This window comes from Pholis gunnellus (assembly GCF_910591455.1).
Source record: "Pholis gunnellus genome assembly, chromosome: 3".
Classification (NCBI taxonomy): domain Eukaryota; kingdom Metazoa; phylum Chordata; class Actinopteri; order Perciformes; family Pholidae; genus Pholis; species Pholis gunnellus.
In genome coordinates, this window is record NC_136529.1 from 3,240,241 (window position 1) to 3,256,707 (window position 16,467).

Sequence of the window (16,467 nt, forward strand, 5' to 3'; positions counted from 1 at the left end):
CAATGTCAGCCTTTAAACGTTCACATGGTGAGGTTGTTCAGTTTTGGGTGGCCTGCTTCATATCATAACAGTGATCATTGTGCTCCACGTGCTTCCTTGTATTTGATATGAGAGGTTGATGGGAGGTCATACCAGCTGAATAGTCATTTCCATCACAATCTCCATGCACTATCCTTCATCATCAGTTTATCTCCACACTCGCGCATCTTCTTGATTGCACAACCGGACTCATCTTCTTTTTTTTTTACCCTGAATGAGCCGAGATCCTCGTTGATGCAGAGGCAAATATTCGCCATATTGAGTGCTATGTTGAAAGTAGTTTGAAAGATGTCTCCGGCACACCAGGCAAGACATTGTTTTCTTTGGATTTGGAGTCTTTTCCTTTGCACCAAACTCCTCAATAATAAATGAAGCACTGCATGCTCTCTGGTTCGTGAGCTTGTCAACGCCCTGCTCCTTGTGTCAACGATGTCTCCCTTTGTGTGCACACGTCGTGAGCCTCTCTGATGCACACACACACACACACACACACACACACAGCTCATTACCTGCTGCTGTCCACAGAAAAGCAGGAAAGCTAGTTTCTTGGAAGAACAAAAGAGGAAGAGACTGGAGAACGTGACTATTGGACACATTAGATTATTACCATACCATAATACTACGTTGTTGTAATGTACAAGCCAGCCATTTTGAGGATTCAGTGGAATAACAGAGCTGACTGTGCCCTACTTTAGCCTGATGAAATGATGTATACTGCTTTATAGATCTAACTACTCTGACTCACTGTGCACAGCCCACTGGGGGAGTGTGAACACTTACCTTTAGCAGCCACAGTGGAGAACTCAACCACGTTAGGAGGCAGCAATGTCTATAGCTGTTCTGAACAGCCACTCGAAGGCGGGGCAAAGCAGTCAAAAGGACGAGGGTGACTTGATTATCCATTAAATACGGAGATAACAGTGCATGATTTCAGACAGTTTCTCTAGGAAGACATAGACGTCGCACTTGGTTGTTCACATGAAAAGTAACAGAGAGCTTAAAGATTCTCAATACAACATTCAGAGCACCAATAAAGCAGCAAACAACTATTGAGATATATTGGAGTAATGTCTGCCTGAGCAGAGGATGAAGTCACTCTCACTCTGTGTGTGGGTTGTAAGACTGTATGTAAGAAGTGGATGTATAATTAACATGACATCACCCATCGGTTTATGGACTAAGGTTTTGAAGCCTTGAATTCTGCAATTCGGCCGTGGCCACTTGTTTTTTTGGAACCAGGAGTGACAGGAGAAGGTGGAGCTAAGTACAACAGAATGAAACACGAACAACTCCAACACTGGACAACGGCATGCTAGCAACCTGTCAGTCACAAGGTAGCCACGCCCTAAAGCATACCCTGCTTTATGGTCTACTTGACTCTAAATGGACCATCATTTACTAAATGAACATGTGAGTCCCTCTTTGTGTGTCCCGCTAGCTCACAGCAACAGCTCTATACTGCGCCATCAGCGGTTACATCTGATAATGGCGTCGTGATCCACGGTGTTCCAGCGTAAGTGTGGAGTGCTCCAGCTCCCTCTCAGGTTAACACAGTTTGCTCTTCAGCCCTGTGACAGTTGTTAGCACCTTTAGCTGCATCTCCATGTTGACAGTCGTGTGTAGGCTCACTCAATCATAGATATGCTCTGGATTCCATATAGAGCTTCCTTAAGGTGGAGCGACTGTGACTCAGTGGTAGAGCAGGGTCCTCCTTTGATCGGTGGTTCAATCCCCGGCTCCTCTAGTCCATGCAGATGTGTCCTTGGGCAAGACACTTAACCCCAAATTGCTCCCGTAGCTGTGCCTATGGTGTATGAATGTTGTATGAATGTTAGTTAGAGTCCTGATGGGCAGGTGGCACCCATGATAACCTCTGTTATCAGTGTATGAATAGGTGTGAATGGGTGAATGATGACAAGTAGTGTTAAAGTTCGTTAAAGTTGTTAAAGTAGTCGGAAAACTAGAAAATAACTATACAAGTACAGTCCATTTAACATTTAAGAAAGACATTCTCAGCTTCACACACCTGGCCAATCACTGCTAGTGGGTGTCGTTTCTTTCTCTCAAAAGCAATTATGTAGCTATTGTAAAATAAACATTGCAATATGCAAAACAACAATTAGGTGCTATTAAATCCAGCAGCCTCTATATGCTCGTAGAGCCCTGTGTGTATAATAAAGAACAGTGTGTTGATGTATATTATGGACCTCTCTTATTTCTCAGCTCGACTGATATACATCCACTCACTCTTCCTCTGTTTGCCCATCTTCTTTTAAATTGGCTATTAAAACTAAGTCGCTTTGTCTTCAGTTGGATTTTAATGGAGCAGATGGGCAATTACTGTATATGGCTTGAAATAATAATATAATATAATTTAGTTGTGTGCTGTTGCTGCTTCACCCAGACTCCATGCAGAAACGAATGCTGGCTGCAACAGATGTAGAGACATTATTTGATATGGATCATGATGCTGTGTGGCTGCAGACATAGCTATGCAGAGGGAACCATGTGGTTGGGTCCATCTCAACAATAGATAACCTCGTCGTGAATGTACGGATCTGTCATGTCAGTGAAACCTGAGACATCAAACTAATGTCCTGTTTCTAGGAGGGAAGACCTTCACATATCACATCATGACTCATCTCTTTAGAGAAGGTTCTCTAAATGTGGCCTGCAACTGGACAACTCAAGGTTCCCTAAACAAAAACATCCACCGTATGTAGCCCTCAGGACTAGATTGAGTAACTGAGGATGACTCAGCACTTTGAACATCGTGAATGCTTCTATCACACAGACAGTGTGCTGTAGACAACGCAGCAGGTAAATGTGAACAGCAGAGGGCGTGTTTCAACATCAAATGTGACGCGAGTAAACGTCGGGCCTGGATCAATGTTCATATGAGTAATGTCAGTTTAGTGAGGTGTTTGTGTTAGCTAGCCTACCCTCGTTGATGTAAGTGAGGTGGCCAAAAAGTAAGTTAAGGATAATAACCGTCATTTACATTTTGTTATGGAGCTTTATTATATTTGAATTAAATTAAACTCATTATTTAATGAGGGCCCTCTGGAGTCCTCGTCATGGCCAGCAGGGTTGAACCTGACCATATTGAGAAACACTGACCTGTTTTATTTGAATGCAGGGTTTTTGCATGTTTTCACTTTACACTGCCTTTACGTCCCCTTGGCAACTCCCACTGGGGCTGTGACTGGCTTTTATTTTAGGCTTATCAGCACACAATTGCAACACATGCTGCATCTTAACCATGATGAGCTCCAAATCCACTAAACCAGCCTGACCATGAAGAAACATCTGAGATGACTGAAATGAATAAATTGCTGTGCGAAAATACCAATAAAATGTATTAAAAATAAAAAGTTGATAATATAGCCAGAAGAGTATTCATTTTGCAATACAATCATTTTAGTAATGATGGTATCATTTAACCACTTAAAAACAGAGTGAAGAGGACCCTGTGGAGCCGTGAAGGACTCATTCTAAGCTAACCAAAACACAACGATTCTTCGTTTCAGGTGATTATACACTAATGAAAACATAGTTATGAATATTATATTCCATTTCTGCGAATAGATCCCCTGAAATCCGTCACTCAGGCCCTTTAATCTGAATTTAAACATTCTGTAATAGTGATACTTGTGGCCCGGAGAAGTTGGAAGGAGATATACTTTTTTTTTTTAAACACTATGTTTAGGTAGAAACCTAAAAACCTGTGCAGCTAACATTAGCAGTGTATGTTAGCACAACATTAACTAGCATTTGCATTTCTATGCTACACTAGCTACTGAAGATATGCTGCTTTAGCTTTTTAATCATTGTAACAGTGAATAAAGACCTACCCGGCTTTACAGGAACCCGGTTGTTTCTTCATTTCATTGTCTTCTGTCGTGTCTCCAGGTGATGTGGTGGTTGACTTTTACACTGTAATCTGTAGCTTTAGCTTCTAGCTTTATCTTTTTAACCTGTTGAACCAGTTTGACATCCTAATCTATCCTTCAGGCGCAACATTTAGACCCTTCTATCAGCTTCTCCCTGAAATCACTTTTTCCTTTTTAAATGGTAAATGGACTGTACAAAGCGCTTTAACATTTACATGTCATCATTCACCATTCACACCTTTTCATACACTGATGACAGGGGCAACCGTGCAAGTTGCCACCTGCCCATCAGGACTCTAACTAACATTCATACACATTCATAAACCGCAGGAAGCCGGAGCAACTTGGGGTTAAGTGTCTTGCCCAAGGACAAATCCACATGGACTAGTTGAGCCGGGGATTGAACCACCAATCGACCCTACTCTACCACTGAGCCGCAGTCGCTCAAATAATTACAAATAATATTTCATCAGTGAGTGCCGTTAGTGACAGTGTGGGCTCCTGTGGGAGAAAAATGTACGTGTCGTGAAAAATATTTGTGGAAAATCATTTCCATACCTTGAAATGTATTCATGTATGTTCACTGTGATATGGGCCTGTATCATTGTTATAAGTTATTCACATCACTGAGGCAGGGTGTGCTCTTTTGGCCGCCTCAACCTTGTAACCTTTTGACACGCAGGTAAAGCAAAGAAACTACTTCACAATTGTGGGTATGGGAAACAGGATGCCCAGTAAGGGGGGAGATAGAAAGGGGGCTGTTAGACTACAATTAGTGGAGCGTCCACTGATCGGGGAAATCAGGAAATAAGCACGCAGAGGGCTGTAATATATGACGGCCAAGGGATTAAGAAGGGCCAGGGAGCCTAGGTTTTGCCGCACGTAGACATGCACAACTCAAACAAACTTATCTCAGGAGGATTTGCTCGTCGACTGACACTTTGTCCCAGACACTTCGTTGTTTCCTTGAGAGTAGGTGAGAATAGAGGCCTAGGAGCCTGGATGAAGAGAGAGGGAGGGAGAAGCAGATGTACAAGTAATGCAGGTTTTCTAGCATGGATACTGACAAGATACTGAGAATGCTTTACATTGATGCGTTAGCTGACTGTCTATAACTGTAGAATTTCATCTAACCGTTTCTCAGATAGGTTGCCCTTTAACTCTTCAATGTTAATAATAAAAATAACAACTTTTCATGAAATGCATTTCAGTCACGCAATAAAAAGCCCCCAGACATCAAAACTGATGGTTCCACTTTGTACTTGGCTTCTGTTACTTTGTGAGTGGCAAAGCAACAGGGGGAAGTTGCTGCTATCAATTTGACTATCTGAATACCTGAAGAAGTCATGTATGACTAAGTACCAGCCTGACTTCCCACTTTGAATGCAGCAAATCACGGATCACTAAACACACAGATGAGTATAATGAGTTCAAGCAGAAACGAGTAACAGCAACACAAGAGATACACAGGAATGTAATCACAAGTGCGTAGCCACCCTCAATTCTGAAGGTCACCGTGTTTCGAGGATAATTTCACCACTCTGGGTGTACAGAAATAGGAGGGGCCAAATGAGGGAATTTCTCCACTAAGCCACATGTGTAAAACTAAGTCATAAACAATAAGCATACCTGATCAGAGAATCAGGATGCACATGCTCCAGGTCATAGACCGTATCGTCTATCGGTAAGTCAGGAGCCTCTGGACATGTCTGAGGCCTTGGGCCCCGCTCTATGTACTGTGTGTACGTGATGATTTAGGTGCTGAACTCTTGTTTGCCTTGTGCAATGTGTCCTTGATTCAGAAACACAAGGAGGGAGACGGAGCTCCACTATCAATCCATAGCCTTGGAGTCACTCAGCTCACAGAAGGGGAGTTGTGCACTCCTGCTTCTCTGTGTTCCATGGAAGGTTAAAACCTGATGCACTAAATGAGTTTATGACCGGGGCGCCAACTAGTCTCGTAACTACCTGACCCAAAACTGACCCTGAGTTTGGTTTATCCCCAGTTGTTCAGTTCAATAGAGGAACAGATGCAGGGGAAGAAATGATTCCACAATAGACAAATAGGCCGGATGGTAAAGCAATACATTTAGAATGGTGGAGTCTTTGGCGATTAGACCCCATCGTGACGTAGTTTTTTATTTACTGTTTGACGGCAACAATGCAACTGGCTTGAAGAAAACTTCCCCTCAGTTACATTTACGAATAAAACTCTTAATAAGGGGCAGCAGCAGTATCATGGGATGTATCTGTCTGTAATATTTTGAATACATCACTGATGGCAGGAGTACTTTCTCATTGTCTCTTTTACTTTACTGAAGGATTTGAAGACACTTTTTCGACCATGAACAAGGAAGCTGAAATATGATGAAACATATGAAGTTGAAGATACAGAGCCGTCACTCTGGTTCCACTACACTGTCTGAGGCCATGCTCGTGACTCAGCATTCAGGAAGTCTATTGCTAGAACGAAAACCTTAAACAGGAGTTGGCCTGTGTGAAACCCCTAAATTGTGATTAATATATAAATTAACCAACAATTATGGAAGGAATTGAAACTCAACGCATTATTTTAAAATGTTACACTTCATAATTTCACAACAGAATTTTATCAGATATCATTTTTATTTAATTATAGACATTTTGATTCAAAAACAAACCACGAGACAACATGTCCTTCCTTTTGAACTTCTATCCCCTGGTTTACACAGCCTTAGGTGAACTCAATAGACTTCATGAACTACTGATGATAAATATTGACGTTGTCCCACTCTAGCAGGTGCAACAAAACTAACAGAGTAATGAAAATGTCAATCAAATCGATCTCACCCAACCAGCCCTGAGGTGTCATAAGCCAAAATAAATAATATCACCTGTGTGGGTTGACTTTTGATTGTTATTTGTGTTTAGTATGATACTTCATTGTGTATTATTGCTTGAATTAAAGGTGCTGCCGGGATAAAAGAGGTACCAGTTAGTACCCAAGTACTAGAGTAATGTGGAGAAACCTACAAGTGAAATCTGTGCAAACTAGACCACAGACTTGTTTCCTCCATACACAAGAAGGGTTAAAGGCAGCAATGTCAAATTCCTCACTGACGTAACTCAAGTTAGATTCTGTCCCACTAAGTTGACAGAATTTTAGAGTGTTTTTATGTGTAACATTTTATCTCTCTGTAACAGCCTACACAGACAAGATCAAGGAGATGTCCATGCTGTCTCTGATCTGCTCCTGCTTCTACACACAGCCACATCCCAACAGCCTCTATCAGTATGGAGGTCAGTCAGTTTGTCTGTCTATTTGTCTGTCTGTCTGCTTATCTGTCTGTCTGTTTGTTTGTGTCTGTTTGTTTGTCTGTCTGTCTGCTTATCTGTCTGTCTGTTTGTTTGTGTCTGTTTGTTTGTCTGTCTGTCTGCTTATCTGTCTGTCTGTTTGTTTGTGTCTGTTTGTTTGTCTGTCTGTCTGTCTGTAGTCTTCATCTTCTTAGTTTACCACCCAAACTATGCTTAGGTTACTAATGCCTTTATTTTTAAGCTGTTCTCAAAAACTAAATGTCAAGTAGTGAAATTCAGCAGAGCGGGGGCTTAAACAGGCCAAATCATTTGCCAAGGCAACAGCAGATAAGCCACCCACCAGGATAAGTGTCTCTGCCAAGGTCAGTGACAAATAGGACGGCCTTCTGAAAGAGTTTGTGTTTGTTGGAACAAGCTAATGCTAACAGTAAAAGAAGACCTGTGAATTAGGCCATAAAGTGCAGTGAAAGAGCAAAAGACAATACAATAATATGATATGTATATAAAAAGAGTGTCACACAGAAGAGTGACACTCTTTTCCCTTGTTTACTACCAATCATGTTCACAGCTCCTTTCAGGTCACAGCTCTCTCCTTTTGCCACATTTGAATGCCTTTATTCAAAGTCTAGGGAGGACAGGAAATGAGGAAGGGGGGAGAGGTGTGGAATGAGGTGCAGCTTACAGTCTTTTTGATAAACAATGCTGAGACACAGTCCAGAGATGTATCACACAGCCCTGTGATTTATGAGAGAGCATGCAAGCAATCAAAAAGAACTAAAGAAAGGAAGAACTTGCACCTGATGAACAGCTTACTGTTTTACCGTTGCTGTGTCAGACCTGGAGGTGAAGGGCCTGAACAAGCGAGCGTCAGGCCAGTCGTTTGAGGTTATCCTGAAGGATCCCGACCAGTCCGGGGACAAAAGCCAGCCTCAGCCGCTGCCCTGCCCGCCGAGGAGGGAGGCGTCCCTGGAGGAGCTCCAGAGGAGGCTGGAGGCTGCTGAGGATAGGAGGAAGGTAAGCAGACATGTGATCGCAGCATGGCCCCGTGATGGATCCTTTTGTTGATTGTATCTGCATTAAGCCACAGTATGCTAATATACCTCCTTTCATTTTCAGTTGAGGATTTCTTTCCCACCATATTTATTCTATAATAGCCCAGATAGATTAAACTGAAGTCTTGTCATTCTCAGTTAATTAAAGATATGATATAATAAAAATAGATATAGTTAAATTAATAGAAAATAAAGTTGTAATTTCTTGTAAACTACAAATCTGGTTCGGCCATAATTCATGTGAAACCCACATAGGCTGAGCTCACTCCTCCAGCCAGGAGCAGAGCTTCGCCTCACTGCTTCTGCGAATACCCGCTGAGTGGGAAGGGAGGCACGGAAGAACCAGAACCAGAACCAGGACTGACCCTGCTGAAGTAAAACGCTGAAAGGACTAAATGAAAAGTGGCATTTATACACATTAAAATCAATCTTATTAACAACAGCTTATGATTAAATTGGTTATTATGATGTGTTCTCTATAATAATAGCAGTATAACAAATAGTAATGCCATATCAACTTGAAATTATGTGCGGGCTGATTGCTTGGCAACAACTATCAGCTATGTAAAGATATAGTGGAGTTATACCTGAGCAGAGAATAAAGTCACGCTTCCTCTGTGTGTGTTGTAGTTCGACCCTCTGTCCTTTGTTTCATAGTTGGGCCGGCGATGTGCGCTTTTGTGCATGTTAGTGCATTTGAGCACGCCCCGCTGGTTAGCTAATGGCCTCCGCTCTGCACTGCTCTCATACGCCGGTTACAGCTGATAATGCCGTCCCAACCGACAGCGTTGTCGCGAAAGCGTATAGCGTCCACCTTCCGGTTCCCCCTCAGGTAAACACCGTTATCTCTGTCAGCACTGTTGCCGTGGTTTGCGCCGTTAGCGCCGTTAGCACGGTTATCTGCGAGCCGTCGGCTCAGCCATCATCTCGAGACGCCATGAGGCAATAGATTCGCTGATAATTCCATATTGAGCACCTGTAACTTTTCATTCTCAGACAATAAGGGTTAAAAAATGTTTTTCATTTAAAAAAACTAAACAGTTTTAGTCGGTGAATCTATTTGTGTTGCTCAAAACATCTTTAACAGAGCTCACACTCTTAGGCATGTCAAGTAAATGCTTGCAGTAGCATTCAGAGCCTATTGTGATACCTTGGCACTGTGTGTCACAGACACAACATTTTCACTGTGAATACCAAAGCACCACAACTTGGTCTCCATGTATTAAAAGGATTTGATTCCTTTTGTCGTTGTTGTAAGGTTGCATTACCTTTTGACTGCACGCTCAGATTACAGAGGATGAATGTTGGGCCCTCCCAAGTAATGTGTTAAGAAATGGCTTCAGTCATCACTTTCTTTGTCAAGTCATGAGTAAGGCGGTTGGAATGCAGCACTTTGAACAGCAGTTCTGGTAGACTATTATGCTGAACAGGTTTGCTAATTGTACAGTGGTTGGCAAGGTTACTGTACAATAAAGTAGTTCCACACGCTGTAAATACTTTTATATGAGGGCAAGCTAGGCCGCCGCCTCTTTACCTCAAAGCAAAGGTCAACCACAAGATGTGTTTATGGAACAACTCTAATCCTGCTGTAAAGGGATGAACACTGTGTGTTCTTCCATCCAGCTCGTCTTTCTATGACCTGCTATCGTTCAGCTCCAAGCTTTCCCAGTTTTTTACTGCGAGATCCCCTCAGACTGATTCTTGGATGTCAACATTACATAAGTTTGGAGTAAACAAGAAACAATGGAAAGAGGGTTCGAACACGACTGGGCACAAGGGAGTGTCGAAATAACAGGGTAGCACAATTAATAGGGTGTGCAAGACAACAGTTGTGCAACAAAGAAACCAAAGACAAAATAGACCTATGGCACCTTCCTAATTAAAGCTCCATCCCTAAGTGACACGTAACAGATTGTGCTGTAAACAAGTAGTAAAAATAAAACCTGCAGCAACGTAACACAATTGTGATTGATCCCAATGGAATTTATTTTCTTGGGCCCTCGCGCAAAACACAAGCACAAGTTTGTGCGCACACACATACAGAAAAATACAATGATAGTAATTCGGTATCTTTGTCTGAACCTAACTGAGTAGTTTCCTGCGAAGACGGAACTTTATTTTGAAAAGGCCGCATACAACGAGCGAAAACTGACACGTTGTTGGACTTTTGTAGGAAAACACAACTTTTTTATAAGATATCATACAAACCCTTGTAGGAGGATACGTTGCCGTGGTAGCGACTTGTCAATCACAAGGTAGCCCCGCCCTAAACCATACTCTTTATGGTCTGTTTGACTTTAAATGGACCATAATTTACTAAATGAACATCATGCTGTATTGAAGAAGACTTGAAACTAGCAAATGAGACCATAAACTCATGTTTACAATAAATCAAGTAAGAAGTAGAGTCATTTTCTCATAGACTTCTATACAACCAGAGGAGTCGCTCCCTGATGGACGTTAGAGAGAATGTAGCTTTATTAAGACACTTCAAGACAGGAGCGAGCGCCAGCGACAAAATCAGTTTGATTGCAATGTCTTCTCATGTCCTAACTGACCATGAGCGATGCTGCACTGCACAGTGCGCGGCTTGGATCCTAACTTTTGTCAGATGCCCTGAGGGAGATCGACTGAAAATGTCCTACTTGCTGTCACTGCTGTCAATATTGAATGTCATTTCCATTATGAAATGTCTGTTTCCTGGATGAAATGAACAAACAGTGGTTGCGTCTCCAGTCTGATCTTGAGTGCAGAGTGGACAGGTAGCCTACGTGCTTTGTTGATATGATGTAACAGAAGTGCATATTGGATAGTGGATATTGGAAAATCTAGGTGGTAAATAAATGGAGCATAGTTTTATACTCTACTTATCACAGGACCAGTCTGGAGTAAATAAAAGATTTCCTAAAAGAAAAGAATATATTTTAGTCCAACAGTTATCCTGTTAACATCATCCCTTGACTCCTGATAAATGCCAGGTCACACCTTATAGGCTCGTCCATGCCTGTAAATCCTGTTTTGTCATGCGAGCTCTGCTCTGTTCCGACACCTGCTCAGCTAGAGTTTCTTGTGCAGAGAAGTCTGCCCTCAGCAGAAGCAAGATAAATCCCCCCGTGTAGTCCAGACACTGGTGATGGCTGATGAGGCTGATAAAATGATGAGTTGATGAAGTTGATGAAGCTGTGAAGACCGGGTGGAGATGGGGAGGTGGGGAGGCGAGTAACAGCAACATGAACGTTCTAGAGGCAGAGAGACAATCATATTTAAAAAGAGACAGCAGCGAGATAATAGGCTAACGATTTAATTGTGTCGCTGTGCTATTGGCTAGAAGAGACTGATATCGGATATCATGATTGACAGTCCCGAACAATGACAGCAAGGAAATGATCAGTGAGCATGCGTGAGAGGAGCAAATGGTAGATGTATGACAAATAATCTACAGGCCTTAACCTGCAAAAGTATCGTCTTCCTGACTGCACATACGCTCAAGCTTCATTAGGCTAGGTAGATAAATAATAGTTGACATCATGCGTGAACATTTGCCCATAACATGCATTGGTGTTACATACGAGAACTAAATAGAGAAGAATATGAAGAACAATGTAGTTGTAGAATTTGGGCCCCTGACAGCTTCTTGGCCCCTGTGCAGCTGCACACTGGTGACAGCACAGATGCACAGATCCATGCCAGGATGTGTCTGCGGTCTAGACCGCAAGCGTATCGGGCGTGTTTTTCCCTCGCAAGTAGATCTGCTCTCATTTTATGCAGCTGTCAGCAGTTCACTGTGTAAGGCTTCATGTTGACTGTTTAACACTTCCTCTGAACCGGTACTGTCAGTTCTGCTGTGAGTTTAGTCCCGCTAGCTGTTAGCTCTGTCAGCTGTATTAGCCCTGTTTGTTGTTAGCTAGGTTGAGTTTGTCCATTAGCTAAGCGCTTCACTCAAACTGGACAGAAACTCAATAAAACTCACCAAAAATGTCTAAGTTAGTCTTTCCACTGTTCCATCAAACCCTTAATTCACTGATTTAGATGTAAATATATGCTGGCTCTACTTGCTGTCTTCCCCGCTGTCTCGCAACTCTCGTTCTCGAGGCACCGTTAAATGAGCAAACAAAATATCAGGCTGATGGGTCCAGTAGTGTGCGAGATTAGCCATGGACAAACAGTCAGACACAGTGATGCATACACTGACGCACACAACCCTGCACGACCGATTACATAATCTCCTGGTGGAGATAATAAAGTGACTCATAGAGGGATTCACTGAGAGGCTGTGTTCAAACTTCAGTGGGTGGCAAGTTTTTATTTCATAACAGCATGAGCCATTAAGGGATTTTAGAAATATATGTGTCATCAAGTCAACCCATGCATGTATCATAGTATATTTTGTGCTCCAGGGCAGTAAATGTCTTATTGACTGTATTGCATGATTGATAACTTTAAAGCTTGCTTCAAAGCTGTCAGGAAATTCCGCTGTTTGATGAACTTGGTTTTTGGTGTTCATGAATCCCTGCCAAACCCAACCATTACCATAATCACCTGCATTATAACGGTGTCCCACTCTCTTTGTTGTCCCCCCCCATGATCTGTATCTGCCACGCTGCTGTAGTCCCAGGAGGCCCTGTTGCTGAAGCAGCTTGCAGAGAAGAGGGAGCACGAGCAGGAGGTGCTCCACAAGGCGCGCGAGGAGAACAACATCTTTAGCAAGAAGACGGAGGAGAAGCTCACCCAAAAGATGGAGGTCAACCAGGAGAACCGGGAGGCCCTCCTAAATGCTCTCAAACAACGGCTGCGTGAGAAAGCAAGTCTTCCCATTGTGTGATCATTTGTGACTGTGGGCATGAAACATATGCCACCACTGGAGGAGGAACCCCTTGTGGTTGAGAACCTCACTTGGTTATCAAGGGCAGCTTTAGGACCCTGGCCCTAACACCCCCAATTTAGATGCCAATCTGACCCTTAATTGCTTTACTAAAACACAACATGTCTAAGCTTTATAACCTCACTGCAACATCATATATGATACACAAGCAGAGTATCAAAAACAATCTGAGCCAACCAAGTTTGTAAATCACATACTACTGAACAACGTCATTTTAACTTTAGCTTGTAACAGGAATGTCCTTCAAATGTATGTCTAATGTATTTACTACTGTCAGCCTATCCCAGGGGAAGAGCTCTCTTACCTTTAGGAGACTACCAAGACCCTCAGAGATGAGCAACATTAGACTTTTTATTGGAATGCACAAAATACAAACCAGTTTTATTTGGTTTTTACAAAAAAAAAGATAAAAGCTTACAAAAATGAATAATGAAAAATAAGTAAAAGAAAGGACAAAATGTCAAAAACCAAGCTCAAAAAGAACCAAGTTCCCTCAGAGAACCCTCATAAGAGCCCCCCCCCCCGATCCTTTGTTGTCTCCGATACATCTTTTCTTGGCGCTTCTTCGACCTCCGGGTCTATATAGGGTAGACAACAGATCATTCTTAAATCATTGGACAAAACAGTTTTCGTAGTCTTATCTTTTCTGACAGACTTATTCTTTCGGTTAACACTTTCCTGTTTCTGTGGAACCGGATGTCTCCCTAACAATCACTATAGTTAGAGTTTCTGAATTTACAACCTTTCTCCTCTGCTGACCCTGTCAATCATCACACATGCAGGTTTATTTGCATCACACAGAGTACAAGTAAACCGAGCTGTCCGGAATCAACTACCGCACATTAGAAATGTACATTACTTTATACCCCCCCCCCCCCTCTCTCTCTAGTTTGTCTTCCTCCTGTACAAACCTAAAAGAACTACAAGCCCCAAGGTCACTGGGCCTCCCCCCCCAACTTGGCACTCTAAAAAACAGGGAGACCGATGATAGCCAATCCTCCCCTTTTATTGTTTTGGTTCGTGTTTAATTTGCGCTCGCTGAGTCTGTGCATTCTTTCGCACGATACATCCTCGTCTCCCTATTTCCTGTCCTACATCGTTGTGAATCTGTTGACCTCCAGACTGAACTAGACATTTTTATCTGAGTGCAAAAAGTTACGAGAAAGAGCATAAGACACTCTGCCTCAGTGATGTGACAATATGACAATGATACAGGCCTATATCAAAGTATGAATGTGAATACACATGACTTTTAAAACACTGAATATGATTTTACACTCATACATTTTCCTCCCACGGTTTCCTTTGTACAGTATAAGTGTCAACCAGATGCTCAAAGCTCAGGATGTTTCTGTTTCGCTTTAGGGTCTCACTTCTCGCTCCTCGGGTATAGAGGTGTTGGATAGTATCAAAGTTCATCTGCAGTACACAGAAAAAACACAGTTTCAACGTGTTGCAAGTATTTGTTTCAACCACAATTTCAATAAGTCAATTAATCAATCGACGTATCAATTATTTTATAGAAAAGAGGACCCAGAAGCAGAAACACAGAATGCTCTATATACACTCCTGCTAAGGCTGTAACAGAAAACACATCTCTGAATGCAAAAGGGATCTGCTTTATAGATTGCCACGGCTGAAAAGTGGGTTGGATTGCATTTCTGGGAAATGTCAACATCTCGACAGTGTTTCTCCACTTATCTAACTGAAGAAAATGCTGTGCCTCTTAAGTTTCATGTTCCGCAGAAGCCCCAGCTCAGTCTTTAAGTTTCATTTTGCGTCATGTGAATGTGACTGTTGATCACTTTATTTTACAGGAAGTCCACGCCGCTGAGGTGCGCAGGAACAAGGAGCTTCAGGCCGACCTCTCGGGCTGAAGACGCTCTCTGCACTCTGGCAGTGGATGTTACTTTTGAAACTTTTCTGTGTGTTAAAGTGTTCCTAGTTGTTCAGTATTCACCACTATCATCCTACAGTGCACCTTTCAGGACTCAAACTGCTTGTTGGTCAGCACCAAATAATGTTACTCATCTGTTTCATTTTTTGGTAAACCACACATATTTGGAAGTCAGTATATCATTCTGATATAGCCAAGTACAGCTGAAATAAAGTCCACTCCTGAGCTGAATGAGATCTGTGTCGGGTTTATCTATATCTATACAAATATGGCTGACTAATGATGACTAGTCTAATAAATCTCATACGTTTACTGTGAGTATCTCATGACTCCTGAGCCTTTTTAGGGCCCTTGGTGTGATTTTGTTTCAGGATCCCCCTCAACACCTGAAGTGACTTTGACATTTAGCCCAATGAAGACCTGCAGCCAAGGAGCAGCTCAAAACTCTAAATCAGCATTTTATGTTGTCACAGTGACAAAAGACTTGGAAGCCGAGGCCTCAGTTGGCAACGCTGGGTTTTTCTCTTGGATCATTTAAAAAATCTAGCGTACTCTTGTTAGTTTCATGAACCCTAGCTCTGACAGAATATATATTATTACTACTACATTTTGTTTTCACTTGTCTTAAAGGGGCGTTCTAACCCTGGTGAATTGATCTGCTCCACCCTGTGGTTAATAACATGCTAATGTTAATGTAATAACATGCCTACAACTACTGGTTGTTAAACAGTTAGCATGCTAACATCTCTGTTAGCATGTTGAATAATGGAATGCGATATTTAGCATTCAGTTAGCATGATAACACGCAGACATTTAGCATTACATTTATGATTATCAGTCATTAAGACTCACTATCTGGCAACATGGATGTCTGAACCCAGGGCATTTATTTAATTTACTGAATACATTTACTATTTATTTATTGTTTCCATCTGATTTAACTGTCTTCTTAAACATCCTAAACATCAAATGTATATTTTAAAAGAAAATAGACATCAAGGGGGCCGTCTTGCCCCGGTTAACCACACCATTCTCTGTAACAGCAGCAAACAGAGACATAGAACCAAATGCCTAGAAAATGCTGTCACATGTCGAAAAGTCAACGAACACAACAGTGATGGGTCTGTTTTGCAGAAAAAGCAACCAAAACTACACTAGCAGAATAACAACAGCATTTACTGAAACAAGTGAAAATGATTAGGCCCCACAGCTGACATGTTGAATTGTCTTAGTAGGAAAAGCACAGGATAGACTGAATTAAACAGAGGCTTAAGGAAAGTTGAAGAAAAAGAATATTATTTTAAGGAGGTTAGTGATGCCATGAGCTGTACCAGAATATTGCCTGATGGAGTCTAGACAGTGGTGGTGTGGTGATAGGGAAGGGGTGAAGGGGTGAAGGGCAAAGCTGAA

General features: G+C 42.1%; 1 protein-coding gene across 2 annotated transcripts in view; it reads left to right on the forward strand.

Moving 5' to 3' along the window:
* The window catches only part of stmn3 (stathmin-like 3), a gene marked incomplete at its 3' end in the record, with an annotated part of 19,682 nt that extends 4,639 nt beyond the window's left edge, over positions 1 to 15,043 (forward strand). The window contains exons 2-5 of one of the 2 annotated variants that reach the window (XM_079186537.1): positions 7,116 to 7,211; positions 8,062 to 8,240; positions 12,888 to 13,083; positions 14,982 to 15,043. In XM_079186537.1, the coding sequence (XP_079042663.1) occupies positions 7,116 to 7,211; positions 8,062 to 8,240; positions 12,888 to 13,083; positions 14,982 to 15,037 (527 nt within the window). Of the gene's footprint in view, positions 1 to 7,115; positions 7,212 to 8,061; positions 8,241 to 12,887; positions 13,084 to 14,977 lie in introns of both variants that reach the window. The other variant, XM_079186538.1, reaches the window with a different exon arrangement.
* Positions 15,044 to 16,467: the final 1,424 nt, after the last annotated feature.